General features: G+C 42.8%; 1 protein-coding gene across 7 annotated transcripts in view; it reads right to left on the reverse strand.

Annotated features, from left to right (window-relative positions):
• The window catches only part of bin1a (bridging integrator 1a), a 159,239-nt gene extending 151,635 nt beyond the window's left edge, over positions 1-7,604 (reverse strand). For all 7 annotated transcript variants that reach the window (XM_072579905.1, XM_072579909.1, XM_072579906.1 and 4 more), the window contains exon 1: positions 7,472-7,604. In XM_072579905.1, coding sequence (XP_072436006.1) covers positions 7,472-7,552 — 81 coding nt within the window. In that variant the 5' untranslated portion in view covers positions 7,553-7,604. The remainder of the gene's footprint in view (positions 1-7,471) is intronic.
• Positions 7,605-15,076: the final 7,472 nt, after the last annotated feature.

A 15,076-nucleotide genomic window follows, 5' to 3' on the forward strand; every position in this document is an offset into this window, starting at 1 on the left:
TGCTGATGGCATTTCTCTAGCATGTGTCAGCTAGTCACATTTAGGTTTCACTACATTTTAGGAGTGTGATGACGACACCTGTTCTGCACTATACGACATTTTTGACAAACGGCTATTTTTTTGAAGGCTGATCTGGCATACAAGGAATAGCAATAGTTTCAGAGTCCCACTCAGAGGCTGAAGATATTACATTGCTTGGTATTGTAATTGGAGCATCAGAGTGCTGCACTGTCTGAAGTATACCTTTCACACAAGCCTGAAACTATGCAATGTTGTAAAATGGCTCAACAGCACGGGACTTTGCACTGGCTAATATTTATCCTGGAAATCAACCTCAGCCAGCTATAATATGGAGTGAAAAGCTTGAAGCAGCTGCAAATTTTCAATGTTGACTAGAGGCAATGAATCTGACAACTGTTAAACACCCATACGGCTTTGAAAAGATAGCATTGCACTCCAATTATACAAAGATAATGAGTACATAACATAATAGTGCTGGTTTACATTTCAACTCTGCCAATTCACACTCCAAAAAGAAGCTTTCAATTCACCAATTATTAAAATCCTTAAGGAATCAGCCTTTGTATAGTACCAGGAGCAATCTCAGCTGCATTAGTGGGACATGAGATTTACTCCTACTCCTAAGTACTTCAGCACAATCACACATACTTCATAGCACTGAGACCATGGCAGTACTGGAAAAGACATTAATTCTTGCCCTGCCTAATAAGTGGTGATGAAATATCCCAAGACAAGTACTATGGCCAATACTTTAGATTTGTACAGATTTCATAGCCTCAATTTTGCCATTCCACTGCAATTTTTTTCTACATTCCAATAAGGATTGCACACAAGATGGCTTCATATTATTGTTTATGTACTTTAGAAATTCAAGGCCAAAAAAGGCCCATCATAATCACGTTTGTCTGTTTCACATTAGGACATTTTACCTAGGTACTGCATTGTAATGTTTGCAGTGTCTACGCTAGATTGTCTATCCAGATGAGACAGTCTATCATATAATCCCTACAGTACAGAAATAGGCCATTTGGCCCAACAATTCCAGACTGATCCCCCAAAGAGTAACCCACACAGACCCATCCCCCTACTGTATTACTTAATATTTACCCCTGACTAATGCACCCAACTTACACATCCCTGAACATTATGGGTACTTTAGCATGGCAAATTCACCTAACCTGCACATTTTTGGACCGCGAGAGGAAACCGGAGCACCCAGAGGAAACGCATGCAGACACGGGACGAATGTGCAACCTCCAGAGTCAGTCACCCACCTGAAGCTGGAATTGAACTTGGATCCCTGGTGCTGTGAGGCAGCAGTGCTAGCCACTGAGGCACACTCATTCAAGTATTGCAATACTTGGAAACACAAAGCAACGTTTAGCCATGCAAACTACTAGCAAGTAGTCAAATTGCACTGCAAACAGTACCACAACCAACATTATGCACGCCAAGTCTCATTTTCATGGAGTATTTAACATTTTGTGCATAACTGCAAAAAATTAAAACAAAGGTCAAGTGGGGAACCACACTGTGGAGGGTTTACTTCCTTTCCTTCCTTCACTACAATATGTAACCAGGATCATTTGAACAGTGATTGCAGAGATTTGCACAGAAACAAACAAAAAAATCTGAGCTTGCACCAAGAGTGACAATATTCAAATGGATAATCTGCAAGAGTTTACATCGGAGTACAGGACCACGGAGCATGTGTAAGCCATAATGGCCTACAAGGCTGGTTCGCCATTCAAGAGGATTATGACCGGACCTCAACCTCACTTGTCTATCCCTGAATTTATAGAATACTGAGAGGCCTGAAGACAGTGGATGTGAAGATGATATTTCCAATAATAGAGAGACTGGGACCCAAGGGCACAGCCTCAGGGTGAAGGCATGATCCTTTCTAACTGAGATAAAGAAGGAATTTCTTCAAAGGGTGGTGAACCTGTAGAACTCATTGCTATGGAGGCATAGTCATTGAGTATTTTTAAGACAGATGTGTTTTTGTTTAGTAAGGGGAGCAAGGGTTACAAGGAGAAGGCAGGTTGAGAAACCCATCAGTCACGACTGAACAGCAAAGCAGTTTCAAATGGACTGAAAGGGCAATACTGCTCCCATTTTATGGTCTTGTAATCCTCAACTATTAAAAATCTATCCTACTCAGTCTTCTGTATTTTTCAAGTAAACTCCACTCAACACCACAAAAATTCTCAGATTTTCAAAGACCTCTTATGCTTAAAATGTACCCCTCAATTATAGCCTACTTCAGATGTGGAAATATTCTTCCAATCAAATCTTAGCATTTGATGTCTCAAGAAGATCATCTTTCAATCTACCAAACTGCAATGGGTACAAGCTCAACCAGTCCAACTCTTGCTATGTTCAACCCTGATCACCTGGAAGTAGTGAACCTTCTCTGAACCACTAACACAATGATATCCTATTTCCTACATCCTATAATACACACAGGACAGTGTTTGCTGTAGCTTCGCACTAGGTTTAAAAATACAAATTCCAGCTAGTCTCCAATTCACTGGCTGACTCAGTGTTACTATTCACTTTGTTTTTGTTTCAATCGAGCACATCGGATCATTCATAGTACATAGCAACAATATTATTCATAACTAGTGCAAGGGGTTATATCACCTCCACCCAAAATATCCAGCAATCCTTCGGGAAATTATAATTACCACCTCCCAAACTCAGCACTTTCCAGTTCATGTTTTTTCCAAAAGGCAGTGCGCCTGCCACAAGGACTTTTGCTACGATACCCTGGTGAATATTCTATTGTCAATAAAACAAATCAACCAATAGAAACAGAAATCAGGATTGATACCTCCCAAAGGGAATGAACATTTTCCTTGCAAGTGAAGTTAGAAGACTTTCAACAGGCAATTCAACTACAGGAAGGGTCTTAAGAAAGGGTCACTGAACCCAAAATCGTTTCTCTCCACAGATTCTGCCAAACCGGCTGAGCTTTTCCAGCAATTTGTTTTTGTTAATAACTTACAGAATCCACAGTTCTTTCAGTTTTTAATTTAACTACAGGGATTTGGAGTCAAAGTCCAATCCCATCCCCTGGCAATTCTTCAGTCAAATGGTCACTGTTCCCAATAGGCAGCAGGAACATAAATCATCCACACTATAGGCCCAATCTACAAAATCATAGCATGCCATGTCACAACCAAGGTTAATCAACTCAAATTAAACCTGAGACATTTATCTTAAAATCACACCAGAAACACTTGTATATGAGGCTAGGTGCCTTTATTTTATAGACAATAAGGTAAAATTTGAACACAATGGACCTGTGTACAAATTCTTACTTGGTCTTGATCTTTACATTACTGGTCTTAATATTAACTACAGAAATTTCTGAAAAACTCATCTGTAAATATAAAGGGTTTTTACAGACTGCAAGCACACATTTCATAACATACCAAATTACACAATTTGAGGGTTTGAATGAGTATTCTTTTTGCTGGCACTGACAAGCAACAATGCAGTCATCATTTCAGCCAGGGGCAAGAGAGAATGTCATTTTTAAGGTTCAACTTACGCCCAAGGGAAGTTGGATGGACTAGAGAAAGCCTCCCACACCTGCAGGTTTATGGGCAGTACATATCCGGCTTATACCTTACAACACTGTATAACCAACCCAAAAAGGTAAAATGGTCTTGTAAATATTACATGTTTTTTGATGAAAACTAATGAAAACTTTTTACAAATACATGGAATCAAATAAATCCAAGAATATAAAGTACAGCAACGTCTATCACAGTATGGGAGATTTGTTATAACCAAAGCAGCCATCTTGTCACATATTAAAAGATTGAAAACCATTTTAAATCTCATTTTCATGTCTGCTTGTTAAACTTTACATTCCCAGGCTCAGTGAGGTGGTTGACCTTGTAGCTGTAGCAATACAGGATAGTGAAACTCTTTCCCAACATAGGAATGTTTTTCTTTTACAAGAATCTATTGTATACTGACACTTAACTACTAGCCAACATTGTCCAGTCACCAGCCCTAGTCATGTAGTGTCTGGACAAAGTGCCTGCTTACTCATTATACTGCAGTTAACAGTTTGCTAATTGTTAAATGATTGTAACCTATTAACCACACAACTCTCTGTATCTTGGAGTGACTTTGACCATTAAGCCAACATGGATGAGGCCATGTCAGGAATACTGGGGCCAGTTCTGGTTGCCCAGTTATAGGAAGGATATTAAGTTGGAGGGGGTTCAGGGGAGAATTACCAGGATGTTGCTGTGAATGGAGGTTGAGTTATAAAGAAAGGGTCAGAACGTTTCCATTGGAGCGAGAGGTTGAGGGACAATCTTACAGAAATTCATAAAATAATGATGGGTATAGATAGGGTTAATGCTAGTTGCCTTTTTCTTAGAATTGGGGATTTCAAGACTATGGCACACAGTGTTAAGGTGAGAGGAGAGAGATTTAAAGACAACATGATGGCTAAATTATTTAGAGGGTGGTGTGTGTGGCATGAACTTCCTGAGAAAGTGATAGATGTGGGTACAACATTTAAAAGACATTGTATAAGTACATGAATAGGAAAGGCTTGGAGGGATTAGGATCAGGGGTGGGCAGGTGGGACTAGTTTAGTTTGGGATTACAGTTGTCACGGACTGGTGGAATCGAAGGCTTATTTCTGTGCTGTATGACTAACTAGAAAGGTTTACAGAAGATTACCTGAACTAGAAAATTTTGTTTGTGAGGAAAGATTGAATAGGTTTTTAAAAGAAATTATTTCATAAGCCAAGACATCACTTATAGTACCAACATTTATTATCCATCCTAACTGCTCCTAAACTGAGTGTCTGGCTAGGCCAATTCAGATGGCAGTTAAGAGTCAACTACATCACTGTGGACCTAGAATTACATGTAGGTCAGACCAAGTGAGGTTGCCAGATTTCTTTGCCCAAAAAGATGTTAGTGAACCAGATGGGTTTTTCAACAGAACGGAGGATGGTTTACATTGTTATCATCAGTGAAACAAACCATAAATAATTTTTGTGTTGACAGAATCCAAAGGCAAAAAGGGAAACAAAGTTTTTTCCAAACCTCATCAGGACAAGGACACATGAAACCAGACTTGGGAAAAGGAAGGGAACACCAATTTATACAGCATGAGTGTGCGCTCATTTGTTTAACTATCAAATGTTGAGATGTAGGAACAGTTGACTGTCAATCTTGGTTCTCAATCCAGGCATGTACACTGCTTGGGAAAAGGACACAATCCTGGCTAGTGCCTTTGGATCTCAGAAACCAATAAAATTCTAACAGGACCATACAGGTTAAACACAGAGGCTGTTTCCAATAACCAGGGAGTCAAAACCAATTCACAGGGTAGGCTATTTGACTGAGGGGATGAAAAGTTTCTTCACCCACGCAGTGGTGAGCTTGTGGAATTCTCTACCACAGAAAGCAGTTGAGGTCAAAACAGTAAATGTTTTCAAGAAGGAGTTAGAGTTCTATATATAGTTCCTGGGACTAACAGGATAAAAGGGTATAGGGAAAAAGCTAGAACAAAACACTGAGTTGGATGATCAACCATTATCACAGGGAATAGCAGTACTGGCTGAAAGGGCTGAAAGGCCTACTTCAGCTCCCATTCTCTATGCCTACTCAAAACAGGCTATACATTTCGCTTCTAGGGCATGTAAGCTCATGAAACCACAAACAGAACTGAATCATAAATTGGTTTCTGCTGCAGTTCTAAGCACAGTACAGATTATTTAGTAAATGCTGCCTAATATTAGAACCGCATGTTACACAGAGCACGGTGTGGAGAGTCTTCCAATCACAGGCTGGTCAACCAGTCTCAGCAGGCAGTATGCCAACTATACTGAACCTGATGAGTGCAAGATGAAAAGATTTGATTTTGTCTCCATGTGATAAGTTTAAGGAACTCGCTTTATGTTTCAGATTTAGTGACTGCATTTAAATTCTACCAGCAGCTGTGGATGGATTAGAACCATCATCCCCAGAGCTTTAGCAAGGGCCTCTGGATTACTGGACAATTAATATTACGACATGTCATCGCACTATGGAATACTGGAAGCAAAGGAGGCTTAATTGATGCACGTAATATGGGCACAAACAGTGCGGATGGGAGGACCTATTTCCATTTGCACAGAGGTCAACAACCTGATTGCTGATAAATTGCAAAAGGAAGAGTGGGGAATGAGGATGTGGAACTCATTACCCAGGGGAAAAAAGCAAAAGCCCTCATAACAGCAATGCAAAGTCATTCAGAAGAGCTGAAATCCACAAGGCTTAAAGATAAAACAAGATTTATTCTTCACGCAGCAGACAATAGACCAGCCTGCTTATGAATAAAAACATTGCACCTCTATCTCAGACCTACAATATTAAAAGTAGAAGATTATAATTTTTTTTTGGGGGGGGGGGGGGGGGGGGGGAAGAGGGGGGCGCAGGAGGCACCAGAGTGAAAGAACTCCCTTTTCCCCATACCCCAGGCAAGGCAAGTAAGGCAACACATCACTTTTCCCCTGCTCACAGCATCTAGAAACAGGCAGGTTAGGTGGATTAGCCATAGGGAATACAGGACAACAGGAGAGAGAGAAATGCACACCACCTTCCCGATCAAAGTGGTGGTTAAAAGGACCCTATTTTCCACAAAAAAGACATTTAAAAGCACACGCTTCACATTCACCACCAGAGAAAAGGCAGGAGATAAGAAAAAACATCCTGTTCCTTTTGCCCACCCAGAAAATAAAGGTGGTTAAGGAAGAGTACCCCCACCAGAAAGAGGTTAAGAAAAAGCAACCCCTTCAACACCTTTAAGGGAGATTAGGAAACATACCCCACACCCAAGAAAAAGCAGTCACTCTCCTCACTCATCACAGTGAAGGGTGAGAAGCCAAGTGTTCTGTGCTTAAAAGAACGAAAGGGGCAAGAGGAAAGAGAACGAAACACTGAACCCCATCACACCTTCCCATCACCTTTGACCCTCCCTTCCCCCCACAATAAAGGTGATGTCTGGGAGAGGGAGAGGTATCGGGAGGGTGGGTGAAAGGGGGACATACAACACCAGCTCCCCCAGTTCCCCCTCCTGCAGCACCCCCTACCCCCACTCACCATCCACCCCTCCCTCCCCCAGACTGCAGAGGACAGAGAGGCCGAGAGAGAGAGAGAGAGAGAGATGCTGAAGGAGACCGTCCACCTCGCAGTTGCTGGAGTGCGGCAGTGGCGGCTCCATCCATTAGCGACACCATTCACCACCCCCTCCCCCGCCCAACCCCAACCCCAACCCATCCTCCCTCACACTCACTCTCCTCATCACCGCCACCCCCCAGGCCCCTGGGGAGAGCTCGGGGGAGACCCGCTCCCCTTCACCCCTGGGGTGACGTACAGAGAATCTCACCCCCAGGTGAACAAACCCAATCCCTCCGGCTCGGCTCACCTTCTCCTGCGCCCGGTTAATCTTCTTCTGGACGTTCTTGGCGATGAAGCCGGCGCTCACTCCTTTCCCTGGTTCCGCCATTTTCCCTCCTGGAGCCGGGCGAAGGGGGCGGGGCCAACCGTTCGGAGGGATTTAAAGGGACCGCTCCGCCCACAGGAGGCGTGGCTTATTGGGGCGGTACCGCCCCTACGGGCGGTTGTGGGCGGGGTTTAATGGGACCAGGCACCCCCTCCCCCAAGAGGCGGGGTTTACTGGAACGGTACCTCCCGCAGCGGGGAGGAGGGCCGGACTTACAGTCACGGTACCGCCCATGGGGCGGGGTTTAACTGGAAAAGGCCGCCCATAAGGGGCGGGGTTTTGGGAAGATACCGCCCACACGAGGCGGTGTTGAACGGACAGTGTAGCCATGGTGGGCGGGGTTTATTGAAATGACACCGCCCACATGGGTGGGGCTGTCCGGTGGGGCGGGGTTTATTGGGACGGCACCACTTACGTGGGCGTGCTTTAATGGTACAGTGCCGCCCACAGGGATGGGGTTTACTCGGACCACTCGTGCTGTTGGCCGGGGTCTAGTGAGACGATACTGCTGACATGGGGGCGGGATTTAATGGGAGGGTACCGCCCACATAGGGCGTGGTTTACAGGGGCGGTCCCGCCCATATTGGGTGGGGTTTACTTGGACGGAACCGCCCATGGTGGATGGGATTTAAAGGGGCCAGACCCCCCCCCCCCCCCCCACAGGAGGGGAGGACTTAAAGAGGCCACGCCGCTAAAAAGGGATCTCAACACCCCAGGTTGAAGTGCATAGGAACATGTGATACCTTTTGTTAGATTGTTCGTCCAGGGAAGGGCATTTGAGGTGGCCCTTAAAGTGTCTATACCACCCAGAGAGAGGGTAATGGAATCTGGAGCAATGTTCAAAGGGACTGCACCACAGAGGGAGGACAGTGAAAAACGTACATATCTTTCAAGGAGATGTGCTGCAACTGGTTATGGGAACCTGAAAGATCCTTTAACACTTCATGGACAAAGGGACGTTAGACATCACAGCAGCCCTAATAAAACTAATTTAATTCTGCACCATTCAAGTTAGAAAATGGATGTAAATCAATCAAATAAATGGGCACTAGTCCACATTGGAGAGTTTAGAATCATTACAGTGCAAAGAGACGATATTTGGACAATTGAGTCTGCAAGAATCCTCTGAAGATCATCCCACCAAGGACCAAGCTCTCTCCCCATAGTCCCACATTTCCCATGGCTAATCCATTTGGTCTGCACATCCCTGGACACTACAGGAAGGTCTTAACATGGACAATCCACCAAACAGTCATTACGGAGATGAAGTCCTACCTTTTTTTGGGTGGCACATTGGCTCAGTGTTTAACACTGCTGCCTCACAATGCCAGGGTCCTGGCTTTGATTCCAGCCTCCAATGACTTTCTGTGTGGAGTTTGCACATCCTCCCTATGTTGCCAATCTAGTTTCTTCCCATTGGCCATGACAAATTACTCATCTTGTCCGGGGTTGTGTAAACTAGGTGGATTAACCATGAGAAATGCAAGATTACAGGGATAGGATAGAGCATGGGAAGCTCAACGGAAGGGCATTGTGGACTCGATGGGCCGAATGGCCTGTTTCCACACTGTAGGGATTTTTTGAACCTACACATCTTTGGACAGTGGGAGGAAACCAGAATTCTTGGCAGGAATCCTTGTAGACAAAGGGAGAACATGTAAACTCCATGCAGACTTCTCCACCCAAGGCTGGAATCAAACGCAAGTTCCTGGCACTGTGAGGCATCAGTGCTAACCACTCTGCCACCCCATGGAGTTCTGCCACATAGATTCACAAACAGGTTTGTATTGACTCACTGCACCACACCAATTGTAACTATTTTAACAGTATTACGAATATGAAATTATCCTTATGATTTCATCAGATTTAGTATAGATTTTAGTCATGCACTTGTCCATTTAATAATGGGAGGTGTTTATGAAAGACATTTTAAAAGTTCCCCATTAAGAAACTTTATTGCTACATTAAGAATTGTGAAGTCATTGAGTTTTAAATCAGAAATAAGTCTCAATACATGGTTTATTTACAGGAAGGGGAGGAGGAGGATGCAGCATGCAATGGAGACATGCCAGGCTGGTCTCTATGTCTCAAAGATAAATTATGCTGATATATTGCCCCCATCTGGAGAAAACTGAGCCTTTCTCTCAATCTATTCCAGTCCATGCAAGGTTTGTGAAGGTTTGTAGCTCAGGTTGAGGTTGAGGGTGTAGGTTTGCTCACTGAGCTGTAGGTTTGACATCCATACATTTCATTGCCTGGCTAGTTAACATCATCAGTGGTGACCTCCAAGTGAAGCGAAGCTGTTGTCTCCTGCTTTCTATTTATATCTTTCTCCTGGATGGGGTTCCTGGGGTTTGTGGTTTTGTCATTTCCTGTTCGTTTTCTGAGGGGTTGATAGATGGCATCTAGATCTATGTGTTTGTTTATGGCATTGTGGTTGGAGTGCCAGGCCTCTAGGAATTCTCTGGCATGTCTTTGCTTAACCTGTCCTAGGATAGATGTGTTGTCCCAGTCGAAATGGTGTTTTTTTTCCTCCATGTGTAGGGCTACGAGGGAGAGAGGGTCGCATCTTTTTGTGGCTAGCTGGTGTTTGTGTATCCTGGTGGCTAACTTTCTTCCTGTTTGCCCTACGTAGTGTTTGTGGCAGTCCTTGCATGGAATTTTGTAGATGACGTTGGTTTTGTCATGGGTTGTACTGGGTCTTTTAAGTTTGTTAGTTCTTGTTTGAGAGTGTTGGTGGGTTTGTGTGCTACCAGGATTCCGAGGGGTCTTAGTAATCTGGCTGTCATTTCTGAGACTTCTTGGATGTATGTTAAGGTGGTTAGTGTCTCTGACTGTGTTAGGTCTGCTTGTCGTGGTTTGTTCCTCAGGAATCTGCGGACTGTATTTTTTGAGTATCCGTTCTTCTTGAATACGTTGTATAGGTGGTTCTCCTCTGTTTTGCATAGTTCGTTTGTGCTGCAGTGTGTGGTGGCTCGTTGGAATAGTGTTCTGATACAGCTTCATTTGTGTCTGTTGGGATGGTTGCTGGTGTAGTTACGTATTTGGTCAGTGTTTGTCGGTTTTCTGTATACGCAGGTTTGTAGTTCTCCGTTGTCCTTTCTTTCGACTGTGACATCCAGGAATGTGAGTTTGTTGTTGTTTTCTTCCTCCTTGGTGAACTTTATTCCTGTGAGGGTGTTGTTGATGATGTTAAATGTCTCTTCTATCTTGTTTCATTTTGTGATGACAAAGATGTCATCTACGTTGCGGACCCAGATTTTTGGTTTGATGGTTGGTAGGGCTGTTTGTTCTAGTCTTTGCATTACCGCTTCTGCCATGAATCCTGTTTGCGGAGACCCCATGGGTGTACCATTGGTTTGTTTGTAGACTATGTTGTTGAAAGTGAAGTGGGTGGTGAGGCACAGGTCCACTAGCTTCATGATGTTTTCGTTGGTAACGTGATTGATGGTGGTTGGTGTGTGTGTAATGGTCTCTTCTAAAAGTGTGGTAAGTGTTTCCTTTGCAAGGTCGATGTTGATGGAGGTGAACAGTGCTGTTATGTCGAATAACAAACTTAAAAGACCCAGTACAACTCATGGACAAAACCAACGTCATCTACAAAATTTCATGCAAGGACTGCCACAAACACTACATAGGACAAACAGGAAGAAAGTTAGCCACCAGGATATATGAACACAGGCTAGCCACAAAAAAAACATAACCCTCTCTCCCTCGTAGCCCTACACACGGAGGAAAAAAAGCACCATTTCGACTGGGACAACACATCTATCCTGGGACCGGCTAAGCAAAGACATGCCAGAGAATTCCTAGAGGCCTGGCACTCCAACCACAATGCCATAAACAAACACATAGATGCCATCTATCAACCCCTCAGAAAACAAACATGAAATGACATCACCACAAAGCCCAGGAACCCCATCCAGGACAAACATATAAATAGAAAGCAGGAGACAACAGCTTCGCTTCACTTGGAGGTCGCCACTAATGATGTTACCTAGCCAGTAATGAAATGCCTGGATATCAAACCTACAGCTCAGCGAGCAAACCTACACCCTATTCCAGTCCATTTCAAATGAAAGCAAAGTTCTGTGGGTTCTGGATGTCTGAAATAAAAACAAAGTGTTAAAGAATCTCAGCAAGCATTCCAGTGTCTGTGATGAGAGAAACAGAATTCCAAAGAAGAGTCATGTTGAAGTGGAAAACTGAATGCAGTCCATTTCATTTATTTATTCTCTCAGCAATGTGAACGGTGGAGTTTCAGAATTTTGACCCCGAAAGCAGGAACGGTGTTTGTGTACATGGGGACGGTTTGTAACCTGGAGGAGGACAGCAGCTGATCTATTTCCTGTGGAACTTCTAGTTTGTGGATGTTGTTGGTTTTGTACATTCTGTAATATTTTGCAAGTTCTGCAATGTGTACAATCTACAAGATGCACTGCAGAAATTCACCAAAGATCGTTAGACAGCACCTTCCAAACCCATGGCCACTTAGATCTAGAAAGACAACATCACCCCCTGCAAGTTCCCCTCCAAGCTGCTCACCACCCAGACTTGGAAATATCACCGTTCCTTCACTGTTGTTGGGTCAAAATGCTGGAATTCCCTCTATACTGGCACTGTGGGTTAACCCACAGCAAGTGAACTACAGCGATTCACGCAGCAGCTCATCCCCGCCTTCTCAAGGGCAAATAGGAATGGGCTATCAATGCTGGCCTGCCAGCGACGCCCAAGTCCCACAAATGAGAATTTTTAAAAATGCTGTTGAAAAGGTATTGCTAGTTGTTATGGTGCACCCAACTGACAATAGACATGACAGCTCTCAGTCAGGAAGGGAGTAAATGCTTGAAGTATTGGATGGCCTACTTGTCAAGTGGTTTGCTTTATTTAGGTAGTGTTGAATTTAATTTGGTGTTTAGAAAAATAGCAGGAGTAAGCCATTCAGCCTTTCACTTCTATGCCATTCAACATTCAATCATGGCTGATCTGATTGTTACCTCAAATCTGCATGCCCAGCTACTCTTAAGCAAGGTGATCAAAAGTTATCAATAATTTATCTATCTCTGCCTTAAAATAAATCAAGGATTTGCCTTCCACCACCTTGTTCAGGGACACTCAACCCTCATGAGGAAAAAAATCCCCTAATTTTTGTTTTAAATGGAAACCCCATTATTCTTCGATTGTGATACCTAGTTCTACTTCTTCCATTAAAGAAGTTCTACTTCTTCTCTTCATCTACCTGACCAGACCTAAGGATCCTTACAACCCATTTGACTCTTATGAATGACAGCAGATTGAAGTCTCCCTTTCAACCTTACCTGTTAAAACATCTCATTCTGAATAGTCTCAAATTATTCTCTAAACTGCCGCTAACGCATTTACATACTTTATGTAAATAAGTTGTCCAATTCTGTACACCGTACTCGAGGTGCAGTGCTACCAATGTGCTGTGAACAAGCATAATCTCCTTATTTTGTATTCAGTTCCCCTTGTGATAAATACTAAAATTTTATCAGTTTTCCTATTTGCTTGGTTTACCTGCATACTTACCTTTTGTGATGCATGCATAAGGGCACCCAAATCACTTTGCATCTCAAAACTCTGCAATATCTGCCTAATCCTATCACTTTTTTATTCTTCCTGCAAATGTTCATATCATTTTCATTCTCCAGATCTTTATCCACACACTTAACGTACCTTTTTGTAACCTCCTTACATAGTCTTCACAACTTAAGTTTAAATCTATTGTTGGGTTGCCAGTAAATTTAGCAACTGGACCTTCTTCCCTTCATGTAAGACATTCACATAAATTGTAAACAGTTGAGGTCCCTTTGGTACTACAATGACAATAGTTTACCAGCCTGAAAATGATCCATTTATGCCTACTTTCTGCTTCCTGTATGCCAACCAATCTTTGGAAAAACATGTGCTACCTTCTACACCACGAGCATTTATATTTGATGTGGCACTTTATCAAATGCCTTCTGAAAACCAAAGTTCAGTAGCTGCAGCTTTGTCCACAGCAGTGCTACCTCCTCAAAGAATTCCAGTAGGTTGTTCAAACATAATTAAATCCCTCACAAGACTGTGGCTCTGTCTGATTGTCTTGAAATTTTCCAAGTGCCCTGCTATAATTTTTTGAATAACAGCTTCTAATATCTCCCCTATGTCAGATGTTACGCTAACTGGTCTGTAGTTTCCTGTTTTCTGTTGCCCTGCCCTGCTTGAATGAAAGAGTTGCATTTGCTAGCTTCCAATCTAATGGGATCACCTGTGAATCAAGGGAAGCTAAAATCTATGCGACAGCTATTTCGATAGCCACTTGATTTTAGACCCCTCGTCGCAGACTGTTAGGGGCATGGCAATTGTCAGCCCCCTGCTACAACAGTAAACACAGTAACATTTTTCTCTGATGATTGTGATTTTTCCCAAATTCCTCCCTTCTTTCCAATTCTTGATTTATCCCTACTTTTGGGATGTTACTTGTATCCTCTGTTGTGAAGGCCAATGCAAAATATGTTTAATTCATTTGCCAACTCCTTACATACCATCATTTGTTCCCAAGAATCAGTGACATGAGCTTTATTAATTCTTCCCATTTGTAATATTTATAGAAATTGTAACTTTTTAAAAATATTTCCAGCAAGCTTTCTCTCCTTTTTTTTTCTCCCCCTGGTTTATTCGTCTTTTAGTCTTTCTTCGCTGTTTATATTCTGTCCACTCTTCTGACCTGCCACCTGTCTGGGCACAATTGTGAGATTTTTCTTCAAGTGTTATACTACCTTTAATATTTCCAGTTATCTAAGTATGGTTGGTCCATTCTTTAGGATGTATCTATACCCTGTATTATCTCCTTAAATGTTTACCACTGCATCTTGTTTAAATCATCTTGGATCTACTCTGTCCCTCAACTTGACTGTAAAAATCAATTGTATTGTGGCTGCTGCAACCAAAGAGAACCTTCATTTAGATTGTTGATTTCATCTTGTGACATAAATACTAGGTTTAGTGTAGCCTGTTCTCTGGTCTGCTCCAGAGTTCTATGAACTCCTCAACATGGCTACTTTGTTCACCTGACTTTTCCTCTTGATACGTGTATTAAATTTTTCTGTGGTTACCACCTTACTTTTCCACAACCTTTCATTATTTCCTCCTTTTATGCTGCACTGTGCGATTCCAACAAGTGACAAATCATTTTATAATTTTGCATGTCTACGCAACTTTCTCTACATCTTCGTTTCCAGAACTGAGGTCATCCCTCTCGATTATGTTATGGAGCCACCTGACCATTTTTTCCTGGTTTGCTGTCAGTTCCAAGTCAACATGATCCTTCAGTCTTGCCTCTGTAATGATATTGTTTTCCATTTCTCTGAATGATACACCTATCTATCATACTGGTGGCTTGTGTACTGTAGCTGGTGTTAGTAACTTTGGGGAAACACAAATATAGGAGCAGACATAAGCCAGTGGGCCCATCGAGCCTCTACCCCATACCCCTCAACATCTTTAGCTTCCAGAAATCTATCC

Source organism: Chiloscyllium punctatum, chromosome 10 (genome assembly GCF_047496795.1).
Source record: "Chiloscyllium punctatum isolate Juve2018m chromosome 10, sChiPun1.3, whole genome shotgun sequence".
NCBI classification, from domain to species: domain Eukaryota; kingdom Metazoa; phylum Chordata; class Chondrichthyes; order Orectolobiformes; family Hemiscylliidae; genus Chiloscyllium; species Chiloscyllium punctatum.